General features: G+C 41.3%; 1 protein-coding gene and 1 long non-coding RNA gene across 2 annotated transcripts in view; both read right to left on the reverse strand.

Annotated features, from left to right (window-relative positions):
* LOC139560547 (CREB-regulated transcription coactivator 1-like) overlaps positions 1-23,799 on the reverse strand; it is a 66,065-nt gene extending 42,266 nt beyond the window's left edge. The window contains exon 1 of the mRNA XM_071377412.1: positions 23,640-23,799. Within this exon, the coding sequence (XP_071233513.1) occupies positions 23,640-23,765 (126 nt within the window). The 5' untranslated portion in view covers positions 23,766-23,799. The remainder of the gene's footprint in view (positions 1-23,639) is intronic.
* Positions 9-13,980, reverse strand: LOC139560552 (uncharacterized). Its single transcript, XR_011671986.1, has 4 exons — positions 11,171-13,980; positions 10,615-10,737; positions 573-647; positions 9-380 (listed from the first exon to the last, which is right to left on the reverse strand). It is a non-coding gene; the product is annotated as an uncharacterized lncRNA (long non-coding RNA).
* Positions 23,800-24,161: the final 362 nt, after the last annotated feature.

The raw sequence follows: 24,161 nt of genomic DNA on the forward strand, positions 1-24,161 counted from the left end.
AGGATCAATTGCTTCTTAAATTTCTTTAATAAAAAAGAAGAAAAAAAAAAAAAAATCGCATAGCCTACAGTCGGAAGGGCCCGCAATTTGGGCAGCGTGCGCTGTGAAAAGCAGCAGGCCCAGCCAGGCATATCGCAACATTTAAAAATACAATTATATGGATTAAACATTGTTTTTATTTTAAAAAATGAACATGAGTAGACAAAACTACAAAACTTTATTGTGTTTGGTGATCGACCCCCTCCCCCCTACATTTGGTCATTGAAAAGCCTTGACAGTTGCATCCTTCCTCAGAGAACTAACTGTCTGCTGATGGCTGACAACAGGGTGGCAGGTTTTTACACGTGCTGCTCTAGAGTTCCATGGCCCAGCAGACTCACCTAGGGATAGGGGGATGGACAAGTTAGTTTGTCTGGGATACTTTTAGAGGGAGGAGAGAGCATGAATTGGAGTGAGCACGGTAAATCCAATCCAACCAGTGGCCCTGGATAATATGCTACATGTCATCACACAGACAGCCATAGTGAAGGAGGTTTACATAGTGTGTAAAGTATACCACCAGCAGAGCTTACTTCTCTACTCTGGAGAGATTGCAGGTTGTTGGTCAGAAGGCTTTGGTGGTCCTTGGAATATTCTCTCTGTAGCACCTGTAGAGAAATGGATAGAGGTACAGAATGCAATTGAATGAGAGAGCAAGAGCGTTAACATTTACATTGTTAAATATTGAGGAATATAAAGGGTGCCTTCCAATCAGACAAATGGATGCATGAAACACAGCAACTCAATGGTTTTCCAAGGGAGGAGTGTGTTGGGGGAGAGGCTTGTGTTGTCCGTCAGAAAAGTAGCAAAGACTATCCTTCAACTAATTAAAAACATAGAACAGCATTTTTCCTGACCAAACAGCTGTTGGACATGCGTTTAATGCATTTTGGTTTGAAGGCAGCCTTACTCTGTGGTTGAAGTGGTATCTTCATGTCTATAACTTCTCTAACTCCCCATACAGAGTTAATACACATTTTAGGTAGAATGTCATGTCTTTCAACCAAATTTCCATAACCAACAATTAGCGGTGTCTCTATGTCCGTATAAAAAAAGTCAGCGTAATGTGGTATGGGCACTGCGAGGCTGCTCTCTGATCCCATGTACCATCTCGTGTTATGCAAGGCAATTAACCCCTCAAAAAGTAGAATACCTGTTAGGCAACTGAATAAAATATGTGTTCAAACCTAAGGCTGGAGAGCTACTGGGTGTGCAGGCTTTATCAAGCCCTGCTCAAACACATCAGAGACAGTTTATCCAGGTCAGGCTGAGCAGCTCATTTCTAAAATGTGGTTTGTTAGAGGGTGACTGGAATAAAAGTTTGCACACCCATTAGCTCTCCTGGAGGATGGTTAACCACCCTTGATGTACAGTACCAGTCAAAAGTTTGGACACATCTACTCATTCAAGGGTTTTTATTTATTTGGACTATTTTCTACATTGTAGTATAATAGTGAAGACAAAAACTATGAAATAACACATATGGAATCATGTAGTAACTAAAAAGTGTTAAACAAATCAAAATACACTACCGTTCAAAGGTTTGGGGGGGTCACTTAGAAATGTCCTCGTTTTTGAAAGAAAAGCACGTTTGTCCATTAAAATCCCATCAAATTGATCAGAAATACAGTGTAGACATTGTTAATGATGTAAATGACTATTGTAGCTCGAAACGGCTGATTTTTGAAAATGGAATATCTACATAGGCGTACAGAGGCCCATTATCAGCGACCATCACTCCTGTGTTCCAATGGCACGTTGTGTTAGCTAATCCAAGTTTATAATTTTAAAAGACTAATTGATCATTAGAAAACACTTTTGCAATTATGTTAGCACAGCTGAAAACTGTTGTTCTGATTAAAGAAGCAATAAAACTGGCCTTCTTTAGACTAGTTGAGTATCTGGAGCATCAGAATTTGTGGGTCCGATTACAGGCTCAAAATGGCCAGGAACAAATACCTTAATAAAAAGAAAAGATTAAGATGGGCAAAAGAACAGACACTGGACAGAGATATGGCTTTTTCTTTGCAAATCTGCCTAGAAGGAACAGCATCCCGGAGTTGCCTCTTCAACGTTGACGTTGAGATTGGTGTTTTGTGGGTACTATTTAATGAAGCTGCCTTTGACAGCTTTGCACACTCTTGGCATTCTCTCAACCAGCTTCACCTGGAATGTTTTTCCAGCAGTCTTGAAGGAGTTCCCACATATGCTGAGCACTTGTTGGCTGCTTTTCCTTCACTCTGCGGTCCAACTCATCCCAAACCATCTCAATTGGGTTGAGGTCAGGTGATTGTGGAGGCCAGGTCCTCTGATGCAGCACTCCATCACACTCCGTCTTGGTCAATTAGCCCTTACACAGCCTGGAGGTGTGTTGAGTCATTGTCCTGTTGAGAAACAAATGATAGTGGGACTAAGTGAAAACCAGACGTGACGGCGTATTGTTGCAGAATGCTGTGGTAGCCATGCTGGTTAAGTGTGCCTTGAATTCTAAATAAATTACAGTCTCACCAGCAAAACACCATCACACTTCCTCCATGCTTCACGGTGGGAACCACACATGCAGAGATCATGAAGTTCACCTACTCTGTCTCACAAAGACATGGCGGTTGAAACCAAAAATCTCATTTGTACTCATCAGACAAAAGGACAGATTTCCATCGGTCTAATGTCCATTGCTCCCGTTTCTTGGAAGCAGGTCTTTATTGGTGTCCTTTAGTAGTGGTTTCTTTGCAGCAATTTGACCATGAAGGCTTGATTCGCGCAGTCTCCTCTGAACAGTTGATGTTGAGATGTGTCTGTTACTTGAATTCTGAAGCATTTATTTGGGCTGCAATTTCTGAGGCTGGTAAATCTAATTAACTTATCCTTTCCGTCAGAGGTAACTCTGGCTCTTCCTTTCCTGTGGCGGTCCTTGTGAGAGCCAGTTTCATCATAGCGCTTGATGGTTTTTGCGACTGAACTTGAAGAAACGTTCAAAGTTCTTACATTTCTGCATTGACTGACTGTCATGTCTTAAAGTAATGATGGACTGTCATTTCTCTTTGCTTATTTGAGCTGTTCTTGCCATAATATGGACTTGGTCTTTTACCAAATAGGGCTATCTTCTGTATGCCACCCCTACCTTATCACAACACAACTAATTGGCTCAAACGCATTAAGGAAAGAAATTCCACAAATTAACTTAAGGCACACCTGTTAATTGAAATGCATTCCAGGTGACTACCTCATGAAGCTGGTTGAGAGAATGCCTAGAGTGTGCAAAGCTGTCATCAAGGCAAAGGGTGGATACTTTGAAGAATCATTTCAAATATATTTTGATTTGTTTAACACTTTTGGTTACTACATGATTCCATATGTGTTATTTCATAGTTTGTCTTCACTATTATTCTACAATGTAGAAAATAGTAAAAATAAAGAAAAACCTGGGAATGAGTAGGTGTCCAAACTTTTGACTGGTACATTTAACCAAATACGTTTTTATGCCTTTTGAAATAATTTGCTCAGTAAATATCAGATTAAATAGCTTTGGTAGGATACAAATATTTTTATTCAGCTGAACAAACCTACACGTTTTATTCAGGAAATGTACCTTTTCTAGTTTAGCTATTAGCATGTATTAATGTCGTGGTTACTTTGCAGGCTGACTAGCGAGTTGCAATGTCCCATACATTGGATGCCCAAATCAACTGGAAGTATTTACAAAACAAGTTGAAGCCACAATCCGATACATCTAATCTTTTTTTACTCAAATGTATTTCACATGATTCGAGTCACTAATACAATTACAAAGTGAATCGTTTGTTTTATATTTTAAAAAAAGTTTAAATTAATCATATGAATCATTCAAAACAGTCAAACAGTTTGTATGGCCTTATTCACAAGTGTCAGTGGAAAGTTTGAGACCTGACAAAAACATTACATGCTAATAGCTAAACAGTTAACTAGAGGGTACAAGATATGTTTTGAATTGGCTACCTAGTTATTAGTCTGTTCTCTATTCTATAGGCTAGGCCAGGCCTGGGCAAAGGCCGGCCCAGGGGCCGTATGCGTCCCACGACCTGATTCAATAGGGCCCGTGGAATCATGCTCAGATCAAAGAATTTGCGATAAATACGTTTTTCAAAACTTTACTGTTATTCAAATTAAAAGCCCAATGAATACTCGCCTTTGTGTAATGATTTAACTCCCACCGCTTGTGGGACATTTATTTTGAAGGTACGTATAAATAACAACTGCACGAAGACAGACAGTGACTGACAGCCTGACACACGTCACAGTTACAAATAGTAGCTAGCTAGAAATTGCGCAAAAATTAGTTTTTCAAAGTAAAGGAAAGTAGACAATGAATGTGGGGTGTTACAGCAAGAGTGGACATCGAAATATTTCTTTATTGAAGTATCAGGGAAAGCTGTGTGCTTAGTGTGCAAAGAGAGCATCGCTGTCTTAATCTACAACTTGTCCCAACACCTCCAGACGAAGCAGGCAGAGAATTATAGGAATATGTTTTCTTAGCAGATCTGCATCGAAAGAGTTGCTTTCTCAATTGCAAAAGCAGCAAGGACTTTTCACAAAATTGCATTCAGCAAACAACGAAATTGCGAGAGCTAGCTATGTACTGTTCCACAAAATTGCTAAACATAGTAAGCCATTCGCGGAGGGCGAATTCATTAAAAAAATTGACTCTGCAGCAATACTTTGCCCCGACAAGAAAGAGCTGTTTAAAAATGTTTACCTGTCAAGACGAACAGTGACACGGCGTGTTGTTGATATTCTTATGAGGCATAACCCCATACTTTGAAATTACAGAGGAGTTTGCTTCAGTGCAGTCAATGAAGAGCACAACCACAGGGAAAGATGTGTTGGAGTAGGTTAATAAGTGTGTGGCAAAGCTGGGACTGAGTTTTGAAAAGTTATCCAGTGTGACTACTGATGGGTGCCCAAACATGACAGGAAAAAAACGTTGGCCTTTTGAAAAGGATACAAGATCAAGTAGCTGAGCTAAATCCAGATCAGAAAAGTATTTTCCTGCATTGCATTATTCATCAGGAGGTGCTCTGTAAATGTGTCCTGAAAATTAGCCATGTTGTTGATACAGTCACTAAAGTGGTAAACTTAATAAGAGCAAAATCTTTAAACCACAGGCAGTTTGTCTAACTGTTGGAAGAGAGTCGTGTCATGCAGATCTCCCCTACCACACAAAGGTGAGATGGCTAAGATTGGGGAAGGTGCTTAAAAAGGGTGTGGGACCTGAAGTTGGAGATTGCGGAGTTTTTGCAAATGAAAGGAACATGTGGATTTCCCTCAACTGCAAGATAAAGAGTGGTTGGCTGATTTTGCCTTCACCGTGGACTTCATGGCCCTCATAAATGAAATTAATTCCAAACTAGAAGTCCCTTTTTTGCACATCAGATGTACAGGGAAAATTACTCCTCCTGACCCGCCAAGTAGAAACCAACAATCTCACCCACCTTCCGACACTACTAGTCTGTTCCCTATCAGATGACCAACGGGAGAAGTATACATCGCTGCTGCGTGCTTTAAACGGTGAGTTCTCTCATCGTTTTGAGGATTTCAAAGTGTTGGAAAATGACATGCTGTTGGTTTCCTCTCCTTTCACCTTCAATGTGGATAACGCTCCCTCTGACCTGCAACTTGAGCTTATCGATCTTCAGTCTGATGCAGTGATTGGAGAACTATTCAAAACAATGTCCCTGATGAGGTTCTATGCATCTCTCGGTGAACAAAACTTTCCAAAGATTAGGAGTCATGCTCAGAAGATGTTTGTACTGTTTGGGTCAACCTATGTATGTGAACAGATATTTTCAGTGATGAAATATAACAAGTCAGATCATCTCTTACTGACTCACCTCTAAGCAATCCTGTGCATAGCGACGTCAGAAACTATACCAGACTTCACTGCTCTAGTCAACACTCATCAGACTTCACTCCTCACACTGATTGAGTAGTTTAAATGTAATGTTGAGCTCTCTTGTGTTTTTGTGCATACCCATACAGAACAAGAGTTCTGTTCGTGGTGATGAGTGTACTTTTCCCTCCATGTAGTTCATTGCATGTTTAATAATGAAAATACCTACCAAAAGGAGAACATGGATGTGGTTTATTTCTGTGCATGTTAAAAAAGTAAAATAAGTAGCATATCTGGATGTGATTTACAGTAGATGTCAACACAGTCATACACAATGTATAATCCTGTAATATGATTCTGGCCCACGATGGCAAAAATATATTCTAATGTGGCCCTCCATGCAAAATAATTGCCCAGGCCTGGGCTAGGCCTACCTGCTGCTGCAATGTCTGACAGTCTCTCTCTCCTTGAGCAACAACCCACTGATCTCACACAAATGCAGGTGATGCTAATATGTTTATTTTTATTGGACTGATAAAATATTTAAAGAATGTGCCTAAATAAATTATATTTAAAACAATAAAGGAGAGCCGCACACTAGGAGCTCAGATGCAAAAATATTTATGTCCAACGTTTCAACAGACAAGCTGTCTTCACCAGGGTTAAGACAGCATGTCTGTCGAAACGTTTGGGACATAAATATTTTTGCATCTGAGCTCCTAGAGTGTGCGGCTATCCTTTATTTTTTAAGTGTTCCACTCCGCTAGCCAGCACCTCGCCTAAATAGGTGTGCGTTTCTTTCGCCACTAAATATATTATATTAACATGTTATTAAAGTATTTTCCATGGCTTTTCCAAAACCTTTTGGATTTGATACTTTTCCAGGCCTGGAAAACACAATTTCAAAATCCCATAACTTTTCCAGTATTTTCATGACTATACGAACCCTGCCCCTAAGCCCTCACCCTTGACCGCCCCATTAGCCCAAGGCCTCCTGCCAAACCCTCTGAGTCTCTTTGAGAAGTAGACAGGTTTGTGGATAGGGCTTCTAGACTCCTCATATGAGTAGAGTACCGTATTATATACAATGCCTTCTGAAAATATTCAGACCCCTTGAGTTTTTCCCACATTGTTAGGTTACAACCTTACTCTAAAATTATATATTTTTAAACCCATCAATCTACACACTACCCAATTTTTGCTAATTTATTTTTTAAAAATACAAAAACTGAAAATCACACTTACCTAAGTATTCAGACCCTTTACTCAGTACTTTGTTGAAGCACCTTTGGCAGCGATTATATTGAGTTTCTTGGGTATGACGCTACAAGCTTGGCACACCTGTATTTGGGGAGTTTCTCCCTTCTCTGCACATCCTCTCAAGCTCTGTCAGAATGGATGGGGAGCGTTGCTGTACAGCTATTTTCAGGTCTCTCCAGAGATGTTAGATCGGGTCCAAGTCCGGGCTTTGGCTGGGCCACTCAAGAACATTCAGAGACTTGTCCCGAAGCCACTCCTGCGTTGTCTTGGCAGTGTGCTTAGGGTCGTTGTCCTGTTGGAAGGTGAACCTTCACCCCAGTCGGAGGTCCTGATCACTCTGAAGCAGGTTTTCATCAAGGATATCGCTGTACTTTGCTCCGTTCATCTTTCCCTCGATCCTGACTGGTCTCCCAGTCCCTGCCGCTGAAAAACATCCCCACAGCATGATGCTGCCACCACCATGCTTCACCATAGGGATGGTGCCAGGTTTTTTCCAGACGTGATACTTGGCATTCAGGCCAAAGAGTTCAATCTTGGTTTCATCAGACCAGAGAATCTTGTTTCTCATGGTCTGAGAGTCTTCAGGTGCCTTTTGGCTTCCGTCTAGCCACTCTACCATAAAGGCCTGATTGGTGGAGTGCTGCAGAGATGGTTGTCCTTCTGGAAGGTTCTCCCATCTCCACAGAGGATCTCTAGAGCTCTGTCAGAGTGACCATCGGGTCCTTGGTCACCTCCCTGACCAAGGCCATTCTCCCCCGATTGCTCAGTTTGGCCGGGCGGCCAACTCTAGGAAGAGTCTTGGTGGTTCCAAACTTCTTCCATTTAAGAATGATGGAGGCCACTGTGTTCTGGGGGACCTTCAATGCTGCATACATTTTTTTGTACCCTTCCCCAGATCTGTGCCTCGACACAATCCTGTCTCGGAGATCTACGGAAAATTATTTTGACCTCATGGCCTGGTTTTTGCTCTGACATGCACTGTCAACAGTGGGAACTTCTTATGGCTGCAGTCCCGATATCGGGACCAATATGACAACAGCCAGTCCAAGTGCAGGGCGCCAAATTCAAAAACCAGAAATCTCATAATTAAAATTCCTCAAACATACATGTGTCTTATATCATTTTAAAGGTAATCTTGTTGTTAATCCCACCAAAGTGTCCGATTTCAAATAGGCTTTTCAGCGAAAGCACTACAAACGATTGTTAGGTCACCACAAAACCAAAAATAATCACAGCCATTTTTCCCAGCTAAATATAGCTTCACAAAAACCAGAATAGAGATAAAATGAATCACTAACCTTCGATTATTTTCATCAGATGACACTCATAGGACTTCATGTTACACAATACATGCATGTTTTGTTTGATTAAATTCATATTTATATCAAAGAATCTGAGTTTACATTGAGGCTACAAGATTCACTAAATGCAAAAACATCAAGTGACTTTGCATAGCCCATCGTTTCAACATGAATACTCATCATAAATATAGATGATAATACAAGTTATACACATTGAATTATAGATATACCTCTCCTTAATGCAACCGCTATGTCAGATTTCCCAAAAATAATTTCAAAAAAATAATTGCACGCTATAATCTGAGATGGCGCTCAAAGTAGCATACCACAGCTGCAAAGATAGCGTCACTATAAACAATAAAATACATGATAAATATTCCATTACCTTTGTTGATCAGGATCAGAAAGCACACCAGGAATCGCAGGTCCACAATAAATGTTTGTTTTGTTCGAAAAAATCAGTTTATGTCCAAATACCTTCTTTTGTTAGCGCGTCTGGTTTACATATCCAAACGCTAATTCTGGTCAGCGTTATAATCGGACAAAAACTTCAAAATGTGATATTACCGGTCGAAGAAACATTTCAAACTAAGTACTGAATCAATCATTAGGATGTTTTTAACATATAGCTTCAATAAAGTTCCAACCGGAGTATTCCTTCTTGTCTGCGTGAGCAATGGAACGTCAGTGTCGTGCATGAAGAAAAGGCATGAGCAGGGCATGGCTGCTTGATGGACACCTGACTGATTCTGCTCTCATTCTCTCCAACATCATAGAAGTCTCATTGGATTTTCTATTGATTGCTGACATCTAGTGGAACCCCTAGGCAGTGCAACATCATTCATAACACAATTGGATTTCTTAAGGGACTCTGGTGAATACAGACAAGCTCAGATTTCTGACTTCCTGTTTTGATTTCAACTCAGGATTTTGCCTGCCAATATGAGTTCTGTTAATCTCACAGACATAATTCAAACAGTTTTAGAAACTTTGGAGTGTTTTCTATACAATAATAATTATAATAATTATAATAATTGCAAATATTAGGAACTATGACTGAGGAGCAGGCCGTTTGAAATGGGCACCTTTCATCCAAGCTACTCAATACTGCCCCTGCAGCCATAAGAAGTTATATAGACAGGTGTGTGCCTTTCCAAATCATGTCCAATTTAATTGAATTTACCACAGGTGGACTGCAATCAAGTTGTAGATGGAAACAGGATGCACCTGACCTCGATTTTATGTCTCATAGCAAAGGGTCTGAATACTTATGTACATTTTTTCATTTCACCTTTATTTAACCAGGTAGGCTAGTTGAGAACAAGTTCTCATTTACTACTGCGACCTGGCCAAGATAAAGCAAAGCAGTGCGACACAAACCACAACACGGAGTTACACATGGAATAAACAAAACATACAGTCAATAACACAATAGAAAAAAAGTCTATATACAGTGTGTGCAAATGAGGTAAGGCAATAAATAGGCCATGGTGGTGAAATAATTACAATTTAGCAATTAAACACTGGAGTGATGGATGTGCAGAAGATGAATATGCAAGTAGAGATACTGGGATGCAAAGGAACAAAAAAAAACAGTATGGGAATGAGGTAGTTGGATGGGCTATTTACAGATGGGCTATGTACAGGTGCAGTGATCTGTGAGCTGCTCTGACAGCTGGTGCTTAAAGTTAGTGAGGGAGATATGAGTCTCCAGCTTCAGTGATTTTTGCAATTCGTTCCAGTCATTGGCAGCAGAGAACTGTAAGGAAAGGCGGCCAAAGGAGGAATTGGCTTTGGGGGTGACCAGTGAAATATAGGTGCTGTTAGCGATCGGTTGAAGAGCATGCATTTAGTTTTACTTGCATTTAAGAGCATTTGGAGGCCACGGAAGGAGAGTTGTATGGCATTGAAGCTCATCTGGAGGTTAGTTAACACAGTGTCCAAAGAAGGGCCAGAAGTATACAGAATTGAGAAATAAGGTATATTTTTTATGAATACGCTTTCTAAAAACCTGTTTTCGCTTTGTCATTATGGGGTATTGTGTGTGTATTACTGAGGCTGTAACGTGACAAAATGTGGAAAGTCAAGGTCTGAATACTTTCCATAGGAACTGTATATATATATATTTTTAAATGATGTATTACTTACTGACACTGACATGGAGTGCTCCATGTTCCTGCTGGTAGCAGGTCTAAACCTGGATGCAGGGAAATGGCCTGCAGGACTCCTGCCTTGGAGTGTGGTTGTATCTACTGTATCTCCACCAGGCTCCTGGAAATCAGACGAGAAACCTACATAGATTAACTAAATAAAATGGTACCTCTATTTAGTCAAAAAAACATTTTTTTACATTGGAGTGTATAGGTTTTTGTTCCAGCACTTCACCCAACACCTCATTCAAATAACTGATCTAAATTTTACAAAAACTTGCACGCAGTTCAGTCCGCTGAGACAGAAATCACCCACGTCTGTATTATTGAATGAACTTCAAGTTACAAGCTTACAATTCTGCATGATAGAAATATATCCACACATGTTATTCTCTGTCTAACCTTGTGAATAAACTCCAAGAACAAGTTTAAATTTATCTAGCTAGCTAACGTTAGCTGCTGTCAATTGTCTGACATGTACCATTATATTTCACGTTAAACACACCTTTTCACAAAAAAATAAATCGATGTACACATATGAAATAGATGATTACCTTCAAGTAGATTGTTTTATTCTAGTACTTCAGGCCGAGGATTAAGTAACGTTGTTACTTTGTAGAAATGACTTCTCTTTTCCTCTTCAAGCTAATTCCTGAGATTTGACTGATGGAACAATCCAGCCAATGGTTGGAGCAATAGGCGGCTGTGGTTTTAGCTGATTGGCCAGGAGTAAAAAGGTCCTCCAGATCTGCTCAAACCATTTTACTTGCGAACGTCTTTCTACAAATGTACGAATCACTTGGTAGCGTGACAGAACTCTGAGAATGCATATTTTTGATTCACATCAGAATATTCATAGTGGTAAATGGACGTGTAATAATCAGATGTGGACTCGAGTCACATAACATGGACTGGAGTCTGACTGAAGTCAGGCTTGACGCCTCAAGACTCCACTTTGACTTGAAATTAATCTGACCAGATTTTGTAACGTTTTGTCAATCCTTTTGTGGCACGGAGTCTCCGTGGATTACTCTCCTGGCACCCAGAGACAGTATCGCACTTGCAAACAAAACAGACTGGCTAGTGAAACACACACTCAACCCTCTGATTGGACCAGCAAACTGTCAATCAACACAGGTTGAGAGCTAGAGCAGTGAAGGTTTTGGGAGGTTGCGAGTAGGCCTATAATTATTTTGATACATATTTGAATAGGCTACATACAGTATAGGCTAGATTACCATTTGTATTTTATATTTGTAGATTTGGTTATATGATGTGGATACTAATGTAGGTCTAGGGCATTGCACAAAATTCTTATTTTAAAAACATCTAATTTGTGCTTCAGAAACAAAAAGTTTCCCGTCTTGACTGTTGACCAATCATCAGCATTAGCGCGCAAAAGCGGGTGCACATATCCACATCGGTGACCAGAAAGCGCTTGTTTAATCTTCTATGGTTTTGCCTGGCAAAAACAGAGTAGCATACCTGCATTAATATTATCCATATAAAGCTGGCTAATCTGCTACGGACGCATCTTTGCCACAACAATACCTGCAGTGCTTGACTTGAGCTGAAATAGGTGCCGGTAGGTCTACTCATTTTGGGTGCCAGTACTGTTTATATTTAGGTACAGGAGCTCCACTATACTTTTGAGCTAATATTCTATAAAAGAGGAACAGGAGCTCAAGGAGTAGAACATGTTAGGTGCCGGTACTCAGCTCCGGTAAACTCCTGCCCAAGTCATGCACTACATGGTGATTTCATTGGTCATTTTCATATTTCCAATAGGCCTAGTTTAGTTGGGTAATAATTCATATAATTCAGTGGTGGTACTGTATGTCTAAAGATAGCTATAACATCACACTACCTTCTATACTTATGGGATTGTTGTAGTAACGCCTCAAGCACTGCAGCGCAGTGCCTTAGAACGTTGCGCCACTCGGGAGGCCCCACCACTCAGATTTTATACTAGACAAAGTATTTTTGCATAATTAAGTCAAAAAACAATGGAAGTAAATGTGGTATAATGCTACATTTCTTTTCATTTTTTGTAACTTTTGTATCAGAGAAAATGTTCAGCTGCCCCTTTAAGGGTGGGAGGTTACCGTAGTAATGGGGCCACTTGAGTCGTATCACGTGTCTGAGATTTGGGATCTGACAAGGGCATCTCTTTGCTATTAGTTGAAGCAGCAGACTCAAGTTGAAAAACAACCAAACTTGTGAACAAAACAATGTAAAACAGCCAAGAAACACAGGACAATGTCTCACTTTGTTGACTGTCGAGTAAATTAGACCAGCTTTTATGCCTGTGCACAGTGCCTCAAAATGAATCGATCAGCACTTCACTCATTGCGCACAGCTCCCATGCCAGGCAGTGTTTCTGCATGAGGTGGGATATAGGATTCCTATTTCTTGGTTCAAATAGCAGCTATGACCGGCCTCCCGAGTGGTGCAGCGGTCTAAGACGCCACTACAGACACGGGTTCGATCCCAGGCTGTGTCGCAGCCGGCCACGACCGGGAGACCCATAAGGCGGCGTTCAATTGGCCCAGCGTCATCCAGGTTAGGGGAGGGTTTGGCCGTCCGGGATTTCCTTGTCCCATCGCGCTCTAGCAACTCCTTGTGGCGGGCAGGGCACATGCACGCTGACTCATGTCGACATGTGGTACAGCTTTTCCTCCGACACGTTGGTGCGGCTAGCTTCCGGGTTAAGCGAGCAGTGAGTCAAGAAGCAGCGCGGCTTGGCAGGGTCGTGTTTCGGGGGACGCATGGCTCTTGAACTTCGCTTCTCCCGAGTCTGTATGGGAGTTGCAGCGATGGGACAAGACTGTAACTAACAATTGGATATCACGAAATTGGGGTCCAAAAATACAAATATATAGAAATCGCAGCTATGAAACAAAACAGCAGAAATACTTTGAAAACCTCTACTGTAGCAGGTCTAACCCTAACTTGCACATGTGGTCATACTTGACTTTTGACTATTTTTATTGGCGAATGTAATGCTCCGACAGGCAGAGCCCCACCTGTTTTGAGCCCCACATTTTTAGCTAAAAAAACAAACATATCTTTTTGGGGGGCGGTGGGTTGCCTGTTTTGCATGTTATTTTGGCATTAATACGTGTCACATATCAGTTTGCAAACAATGTAAAATAAAAATGATTGACTTAATAAAGCCACATACAAACATGGTCTCTTTTTTGCTTTCTTGAGTTAGGCAGCTCCAAAATGCAGGTATTTCAGCCTTGCTCAGTGCTTTCTGTGGTGGTGTGGTAGCCAGCGGAAAATACGTAGCGTAGGGGTTGGTAATGTTTTCTAGTTGCACCAGTGATTGGCTCAGTGTTCTGTCACTCATGAGGACACTATGTCACTGCCCCCCCCCCCCCAAAAAAATGCACCTTTATTTAACCAGGTAGGCCAGTTGAGAACAAGTTCTCATTTACAACTGCGAAATGGCCAAGATAAAGCAAAGCAGTGCGACAAAAAACAATAGAGTTACACATAAACAAACGTACAGTCAATAACACAAAAGAAAAGAAAAATGTAAAAAAATCAATGTACAGTGTGTGCAAATGTAGAAGAGTAAGGAGGTAGGCAATAAATAGGCCCTAGAGGCGAAAATAATTACAATTTAGCATTAATACTGGAGTGATAGATGTGCAGATGATGATGTGCAAGTAGAGATACTGGGGTGCAAAAGAGCAAGAGGGTAAGTAATAATATGGGGATGAGGTAGTCGGGTGTGCTATTTACAGATTGGCTGTGTATAGGTACAGTGATCGGTAAGATGCTCAGACAGCTGATGCTTAAAGTTAGAGGGAGATATAAGACTCCAGCTTCAGAGATTTTTGCAATTCGTTCCAGTCATTGGCAGCAGATAACTGGAAAGAAAGGCGGCCAAAGGAAGTGTTGGCTTTGGGGATGACCAGTGCAATATACCTGCCGGAGCGCGTGCTATGGGTGGGTGTTGCTATGGTGACCAGTGAGCTGAGATAAGGCGGGCCTTTACCTAGCAAAGACTTATAAATGACCTGGAGCCAGTGGGTTTGGCGACGAATATGTAGTGAGGGCCAGCCAACGAGAGCATACAGGTCCTAGTGGTGGGTAGTATATGGGGCTGTGGCGACAAAAACAGATGGCACTGTGATAGACTACATCCTGTTTGCTGAGTAGAGCGTTGGGGGTTATTTTGTAAATGACATCGCCAAAGTCAAGGATCGGTAGGTGTTAGGAATCTTATGAATAATGACTAAACAATGTCTACATTTAGATAAAACTATAACTAATTGAACTCTACCCTGTATTATTATATCTGATTAATAATGTTAATTCATAAGGAAGGGGTTATGTAGCATGAACAAGGAGTAATTAAAACATAATAAACACCATTCCAACTTAGTTGGAGAGGTATGTGCTGTGGGTTATTAAGTAAGCAAAAAGGATCGTTAACCTATGGTTGAACCGACTCAACTTAGCCCTGGGATGTTTAGATAAGGCAGCGAGTGACTCCCTAGGTCTTCCATTATCTTGAGCTGTCTGCTAAAGTGGTAATAAATTATGGTGAAACTTCAGGAGTTAATCTAGTTATATTGTGTGTCATGTGTGTGCGCTGGTGAGTTGGAATGAACTTTTGAACCTGTTTTGTCTTGGTTGAGAGGAGGAGCTTCATTCTGTGACCAATGACGTCATATTTTGTATATAAACTGTTGTTCGTGGTTCAATGGGAGCGCGCTCCGAGAATAAATACTATTATCTAATTTTAATAAGACTGGTCCCTGTCTATTTTATGCTAATAAGAATCTTACAAATTCTTAGAAACAGACAGAGTGATTTTAATTAATGAGCACATAAAGGAATTATGAAATTCCCCTAACAGTAGGATAGTCAGTTTTACGAGGGTAAGTTTGGCGACATGAGTGAAGGATGCTTTGTTGCGAAATAGGAAGCCAATTCTAGATTTAATTTTGGATTGGAGATGCTTAATGTGAGTCTGGAAGGAGAGTTTACAGTCTAACCAGACACTTAGGTATTTGTAGTTGTCCACATATTCTAGGTCAGAACCGGCCAGTGTAGTGATGCTATTCGGGTGGGAGGGTGCGGGCAGCAATCGGTTGAAGAGCATGCACTTAGTTTAACTAGCATTTAAAAGCAGTTGGAGGCCACGGAAGGAGTATGGCGTCAACTCGCTTGGAGGTTTGTTAGCACAGTGTCCAAAGGGCCAGATGTATACAGAATGGTGTCATCTGCATAGAGGTGGATCAGAGAATCACCCGCACCAAGAGCGACATCGTTGATATATACAGAGAAAAGAGTCTGCCCGAGAATTGAACCCTGTGGCACCCCCATAGAGACTGCCAGAGGTCTGGACAACAGGCCCTCTGATTGACACACTGAACTCTGTCTGAGTAGTAGTTGGTGAACCAGGCGAGGCAGTCATTTGAGAAGCCAAGGCTATTGAGTCTGCCGATAAGAATACAGTGATTGACAGAGTCGAAAGCCTTTGCCAGGTCGATGAAGACGGCTGCACAGTAATGTCTTTTATCGATGGCAGTTATGATATCGTTTAGGACCTTGAGCGTGGCTGAGGTGCACCCATGACCAGCTCGGAAACCAGATTGCATAGTGGAGAAGGTACGGTCGGATTCGAAATGGTCGGTGATCTGTTTATTAACTTGGCTTTCGAAGATTTTAGAACGGCAGGGCAGGATGGATATAGGTCTATAACAGTTTGGGTCTCGAGTGTCTCCCCCTTTGAAGAGGGGGATGACCACGGCAGCTTTCCAATCTTTGGGGATCTCAGACGATATGAAAGAGAGATTGAATCGGCAAGTAATAGAGGTTGCAAAAATTTCGGCGGAATGTTTTAGAAAGAGGGTCCAGATTGTCTAGCCCAGCTGATTTGTAGGGATCCAGACTTTGCAGCTCTTTCAGAACATCAGCTGTCTGTATTTGGGTGAAGGAGAAGGAGGGGGGGGGGGGTTGGGCAAGTTGCTGCAGGGGGTGCTGATGAGATGTTGGGTAGGGGTAGCCAGGTGGAAAGCATGGCCAGCCGTGGAAAAATGCTTATTGAAATGATCGATTATTGTAGATTTATCGGTGGTGACAGTGTTTCTTATCGTCAGTGCAGTGGGCAGCTGGGAGGGGGTGCTCTTATTCTCCATGGACTTTACAGTGTCCCAAAACCTTTTGGAATTAGTGCTACAGGATGCAAATTTCTGTTTGAAAAAGCTAGCCTTAGCTTTCCTAACTGCCTGTGTATATTGGTTCCTGACTTCCCTGAAAAGTTGCATATCGCGGTGGCTATTCGATACTAATGCAGAACGCCACAGGATGTTTTTGTGCTGGTCAAGGGCAGTCAAGTCTGGGGTGAACCAAGGGCTATATCTGTTCTTAGTTCTACATTTTTTGAATGGGGCATGCTTATTTAAGATTGAGAGGAAAGCACTTTTGAAGAGCAACCAGGCATCCTCTACTGACGGGATGAGGCCAATATCCTTCCAGGATACCCGGGCCAGGGCAATTAGAAAGGCCTGCTCGCTGAAGCGTTTTAGGGAGCGTTTGACAGTGATGAGGGGTGGTCATTTGACTGCGGACCCAGTACGCACGCAGGCAATGAGGCAGTGAACGCTGAGATCCTGATTGAAGACAGTAGAGGTGTATTTGGAGGGCAAGTTTGTTAGGATGATATCTATGAGGGTGCCCATGTTTACAGATTTGGGGTTGTACCTGGTAGGTTCATTGATAATTTGTGTGAGATTGAGGGCATCTAGCTTAGATTGTAGGACGGCCGGAGTGTTAAGCATGTCCCAGTTTAGGTCACCTAGCAGTGCGAGCTCTGAAGATAGATGGGGGGCGATCAATTCACATATGGTGTCCAGGGCACAGCTGGGGGCAGAGGGTGGTCTATAGCAAGCGGCAACAGTGAGACTTGTTTCTGGAAAGGTGGATTTTTAGAAGTAGAAGCTTGAATTGTTTGGGCACTGACCTGGATAGTATGACACTCTGCAGGCTCTCTCTTCAGTAGCTTGCAACTCCGCCCCCTTTGGCAGTTCTATCTTGGCGGAAAATGTTATAGTTAGGGATGGAAATTTCAGGATTTTTGGTGGCCTTCCTAAGCCAGGATTCAGACACGGCTAGGACATCCGGATTGGCGGAGTGTGCTAAAGCAGTGAATAAAACAAACTTAGGGAGGAGGCTTCTAATGTTAAAATGCATAAAACCAATGCTTTTACGGTTACGGAAGTCAACAAATAAGAGCGCCTGGGAAATGGGAGTGATGCTGGGGGCTGCAGGGTTAACCTCTACATCACCAGAGGAACAGAGGAGGAGTAGGATAAGGGTACAGCTAAAGGCTATAAGAACTGGTCGTCTAGTGCATTTGGAACAGAGAGTAAAAGGAGCAGGTTTCTGGACGGCAATGTACAAACAAGGGTATGGTAGGACGTGAGTACAGTGGAGGTAAACCTAGGCATTGAGTGACGATGAGAGAGGTTTTGTCTCTAGAGGCACCATTTAAGCCAGGTGCGGTCACTGCATGTGTGGGGGGTGGAACATAAGGGCTAGCTAAGGAATATTGAGCAGGGCTGTAGGCTCTACAGTGAATTAAGACAAAAACTACTAACCAAAACAGCAATAGACAAGGCATATTGAAATTAGAGGCATGTGTAGCCGAGTGATCATAGGGTCCAGTGAGTAGCTAGGCGAGCTGGAGGCACGGCAATTTAGACAGCTAGCAGGCCGGGGATAGCAGCAGGCTAGCAGATGGGCCTCAGGGGAACGTCGCAACGGGAGAGCCAAATCTAAGGGTAGAGTTCAAAAATTAAAGCCCCTTGGGTGCTGCCATAGTTACATTAGAAGTGCCCATCCAAGAAGGCTCAAGGTCATCAGCCACAGATAAAATTATGTCAAATCACGTTATATCTACAGTAGCTTTGATTGGACTGATCGTTTCAACATCATACTTTGGGGGTAGAAGCTGTTACGAAGTCTTTTGGACCTCGCACTCCGTACCGCTTGCCGGGCAGAAACAGAGAACAGTCTATGGTTAGGGTGGCTGGAGTCTTTTTACACTGCTGCTACTCTTTGTTTATTATCTATGCATAGTCACTTTAACTCTACCTACATGTACATATTAACTCTTACCTCGACTAACCGGTGCCCCCGCACATTGACTCTGTACCGGTACCCCCTGTATATAGCCTCGCTATTGTTATTTTACTGCTGCTCTTTAATTATTTGTTATTTTTATTAGAATTTTTTTTACTTAACACTTTTTTCTTAACTGCATTGTTGGTTAAGGGCTTGTAAGTAAGCATTTCACTAAGGTCGGCACATGTGAAAAATACAATTTGATTAGAAATCCTTTTTAATCCTTGTCATACGAAGAGAAATAACGAAGAGAAATTATAGATAAACTTATCGGTGCTCATTGGCCATAAACATTACACAACAAGTTGGAAATCGCAAATTCAACAATGAGTGGTTTTCATGGAATTGGTGGCTAACTGCAAGCATTGCAAAGAAATCACTAGCCTGCTATTCAGTGGAGTGGCTGTGTGGTCCCAAGTCTTGGTTTAAGGGTCTCTTTTCCAAGCTTCAAATGATAAACATGCTGTCAATCCAGCATAATTTCTGGCACGCTCAAAACAACTGTTAACTCGGAACTGGGAAATCTGACTTCAGTGAGTTCAAGACAATTGGGAACTTGGGAAAACACGAGCTCAGACTGGGAAAATACGTTTTGAACGGTCATCCAACTCAGAATTGTAAGTCGGGAACTCTGGCCTCTTTCTAGAGCTATGACCTGAAGATCACTGGCATCATCATGATTCAAACTTGTCTCCCCCCTCCCCGAGTTCCCAATTGTCTTGAAAGCACCATAAATCAGGAGAATGCTTTGATGACAAAATTTGCCCACGAAGGACCGCCGCACCACCTTCCTGTTCAAGACAGCACAGCACAATGAGGTGAGTCCAAAAATGTCTTGCATGCTACTGCATAAATTATGTAATATGCCAGGGAGATATGTATACTGTAGCTAAGAAAGTAATACTAAGTGTATGTTGTAGAGGTCGACAGATTAATCGGAATTAATTAGGGCCGATTTCAAGTTTTCATAACAATCGGAAATCGTTAATTTTGGACGCCGATTTTGTCGATACTTATAAAAAAAAAATGTACACCTTTATTTAACTAGGCAAGTCAGTTAAGAACACATTATTTTCAATGACGGCCTAGGAACGGTGGGTTAACTGCCTTGTTCAGGGGCAGAACGACAGATTTTTACCTTGTAAGCTCAGGGATTCAATCTTGCAACCTTACGGTTAACTAATCCAACGCTCTAACCACCTGCCTCACGAGGAGCCCGCATGTTACGCGAATGCAGTAAGAAGCCAAGGTAAGTTGCTAGCTAGCATTAAACTTATCTTATAAAAATCAATCAATCATAATCACTAGTTATAACTACACATGGTTGATGATATTACTAGTTTATCTAGCGTGTCCTGCGCTGCATATAATCGATGCAGTGCGCATTCGCGAAAAAGGACTGTCGTTGCTCCAACGTGTACCTAACCATAAACATCAATGCCTTTCTTAAAATCAATACACAGAAGTATATATTTTTAAACCTGCATATTTAGCTAAAAGAAATCCAGGTTAGCAGGCAATATTAACCAGGTGAAATTGTGTCACTTCTCTTGCTTTCATTGCACGCAGAGTCAGGGTATATGCAACAGTTTGGGCCGCCTGGCTCATTGCGAACTAATTTGCCTGAATTTTACGTAATTATGACATAACATTGAAGGTTGTGCAATGTAACAGGAATATTTAGACTGATGGATGCCACCCGTTAGATAAAATACAGAACGGTTCCGTATTTCACTGAAAGAATAAATGTTTGGTTTTCGAGATGATAGTTTCCGGATTCGACCATATTAAGGACCTAAGGCTCGTATTTCTGTGTGTTATTATGTTATAATTAAGTCTATGATTTGATAGAGCAGTCTGACTGAGCGATGGTGGGCACCAGTAGGCTCGTAAGCATTCATTCAAACAGCACTTTCGTGCGTTTTGCCAGCAGCTCTGATGTTTATGAATTCAAGCCTATCAACTCCCGAGATTAGGCTGGTGTAACCGATGTGAAATGGCTAGCTAGTTAGCGGGGTGCGCGCTAATAGCGTTTCAAACGTCACTCGCTCTGAGACTTGGAGTAGTTGTTCCCCTTGCTCTGCATGGGTAACGCTGCTTCGAGGGTGGCTGTTGTCGATGTGTTCCTGGTTCGAGCCCAGGTAGGAGCGAGGAGAGAGACGGAAGCTATACTGTTACACTGGCAATACTAAAGTGCCTATAAGAACAGCCAATAGTCAAAGGTATATGAAATACAAATGGTATAGAGAGAAATAGTCCTATAATAACTACAACCTAAAACTTCTTACCTGGGAATATTGAAGACTCATGTTAAAAGGAACCACCAGCTTTCATATGTTCTCATGTTCTGAGCAAGGAACTTAAACGTTAGCTTTCTTACATGGCACATATTGCACTTTTACTTTCTTCTCCAACACTTTGTTTTTGCATTATTTAAACCAAATTGAACATGTTTCATTATTTATTTGAGGCTAAATTGATTTTATTGATGTATTACATTAAGTTAAAATATGTGTTCATTCAGTATTGTTGTAATTGTCATTATTACAAATACATATATATATATTTTTTAAATAAATCGGCCGATTAATCAGTATCGGCTTTTTTTGTCCTCCAATAATCGGTATCGGCATTGAAAAATCATAATCGGTCGATCTCTAGTATGTTGTGTTAATAGTCCAAGCTGTTAGTAGTCCATGTGCCTCACCCTAATAATTTGGTCTATTTTCTCCCCTTAAATGTTGCCTACTGTTCTGACTTGGTGGTGCACATGTAGCCTATAACCTGTTTTAGAGAAATGTAATCAAATATTTTAAGAGCTTTCATTGTCTGCTTATATGCCCCCTTTATGTATCCTACTGTTCTGACTTGGTGTACAGGAAGAACACTGTAAGAACGGCCAATGTTCTGAACAAGTGCTGAACAAATTAAAAAAGTTATTGACTACGTCTTTCCTAGCTCGCTCATTAATGTCTCAATCAAAATTATGGATTGCCTCTTATCCGCTTGTTGTCCCCTTATGCTATAGTATGTAAATCTCAATTGTCAGTAGAAACCACATTTGTTTAAGCAAGTCAGCCATATCAGCTATGTTTTTTTAAATGAGGCTGAATGAACTGTTTCACTGACAGACAAGGCTCCGCTTATAGCCAGGTGTGGCAGTGGTAAGGTGTTGGGACAGCTTTATGGAGGCCCTAACAGTTTGTGGGCACCGTTTGTCACCGTTGTAGTGCAATGTATGTATTGTTTAGTGTTGTGTAGTGGCTTTGCTGGCATGCATCCCCCCATATTATTATAATTTCAAAAAAACTTTATTTCTTTATGTTGCATTTTGAAACTGCATTACCATTTATGGCTGCAATGACAGGCTACATTTGCGCAGAGATTGTGTGTGTTCGCCCTATGTCGCAAGCTTTGAACCACATATTTTTAGGGTCGCAGGTCAAAATTTGAAAACCACAGAGATAGCGTACAGATTGTTGATTGACTGTACAGCTATAAGATCGGGTGCAGCGCAAACGTCAACTTGTAGGTAGAGAGGATTGCCATAAATTAATATGCAGCTCCAAAAATGTTTGGGTGATCAAGAATATGAACCATTTACTTTTCAAGCTCACCAGCAATGGGGCATCAAGCAACAATTACTAGCATAGGCCTACAGTTTTTTTTTTGTATTTCAAAATTGCTTGAAGTTGATAACTTAATTATGAAGCTTGAATTTGTTCAAATTAAATTATTAGGCAATATAATCCAAATGTGTTATAGAAAAAATAATGTAAAGGGCTGTTTTAGCCTCAATAAATAGATAAAGATTTGTAGTAGAGTAATTGCCTGTATAGATTTTGTTTTATTTGATTTAAAAAAAGCATGTGACTACTGGACTTGACTTGCTCTTAGAATGCAAGACTTGGATTTGACTTGAGACTTGGACCTTGTGATTTGAGACTTTCTTGTGACTCGAATAATAGTGACTTGGTCCCAGCTCTGGTAATAATTCAGAAAATAAATTATTCTTGCAAATCTTATTGAAAGTATTCAAATTACAAATTTGCAACTGTTAGTTAAAAAATGCACACATCATGATGATACAAGCTTGTCTAATTAAATTACACATTTGCAAATCGTACTTGCAACCACGAATCTCAATGTGCGACCACGAAATTCAAAATACTAACTAATGTCATTATTTTCCCATACCAGTCCATTTGAAACTATTTAAAATGCGCCGGTTCTGCTGGCAACGTTTCTCAAATGCACCCATGCTATTTTGTCGGGAAATTTAACTACAGCTGAGACCACTGACATGACATTGATGCAGATACCAATATTTTGCTGCGGCATGCGCTTTACCATCAACATAATCTGTGCGGGGTTGACTCGTGTCAATCAAATATCAAATTTACTCTACTTGTCTGCTCAGTCTCACAACTGGGTTTTCCACCTGATTATTAGGCTATATGTCTTTGTTGATCTATATACTAAAAATACTGCTGTTCCAAATGCTTCAATGCATAGAAATTGCTGTTCATCTCACGCTTCTTCCTCGCCTAGAGTGCAGGCAGAAAAACCAAAGCTCTATTTTGATGCGCGCTGTCAAACACGCATGCACGCCCCATATTTGCACTGGAGCAGCTATAATACTGTGCAACTTTTGAAGACGATTGGCCTCGGGATTCCTCTCCATTTGAGAATAACTAACTACACGAATATGATAGTAAGGAGACTGGTTTCCATTCATGCAAATCATATTTGCTGGCATATGGGGCTGTTTGTTATTGTTTACCTCCCTGGCCAAACTACGTGCCACCGCACATATTACTACATTTGACAGGTCGCGAGCAATCACAGCAAATAGCTGAAAACAGACACGCTTACCCTCGCTGCTCGTGTCATACTCAAATCTTTCATCACTTCCTCGAATGCTGCTGTCTCTTCTGCCTGTTTCTGATTATGTAAAGCGATTTTCTCGCTAAATTTCCGCGGATTGTTCGATGTCGCCATGTTTCGCTCTTCTGCTCCACTTTCCCTCAAGAGACGTTGCGTGCCCACGTCCTTGCGCGTAGGCGTAGTTAAGGCGCACATCTGGAACGCCCACATTTCCCAAATTTTTCACCAGGGATGGGTAAAGTGATAGGTAATTTCCCCCCTCATTGTTGCTTAAACATTTTATCCACTGTCCACTTGCGGATAATCTAAAATCAATGATAATTTTGATAAATTATCCTCTATTGAACATGTTGGTAAGGTTCTTCTTATTTTGAATGCCTTGTTTAGCCACTAAACCCAATGTACTGTACATGGCGTCACAATACCACTCAAATGAGTGTGCTTTTAGAATTCTCACTGGGAATTAAATGCATAAACCACTGTCAACCACATCAGTCACTAACATGCTAA

This window comes from Salvelinus alpinus, chromosome 30 (assembly GCF_045679555.1).
Source record: "Salvelinus alpinus chromosome 30, SLU_Salpinus.1, whole genome shotgun sequence".
Lineage (NCBI taxonomy): Eukaryota > Metazoa > Chordata > Actinopteri > Salmoniformes > Salmonidae > Salvelinus > Salvelinus alpinus.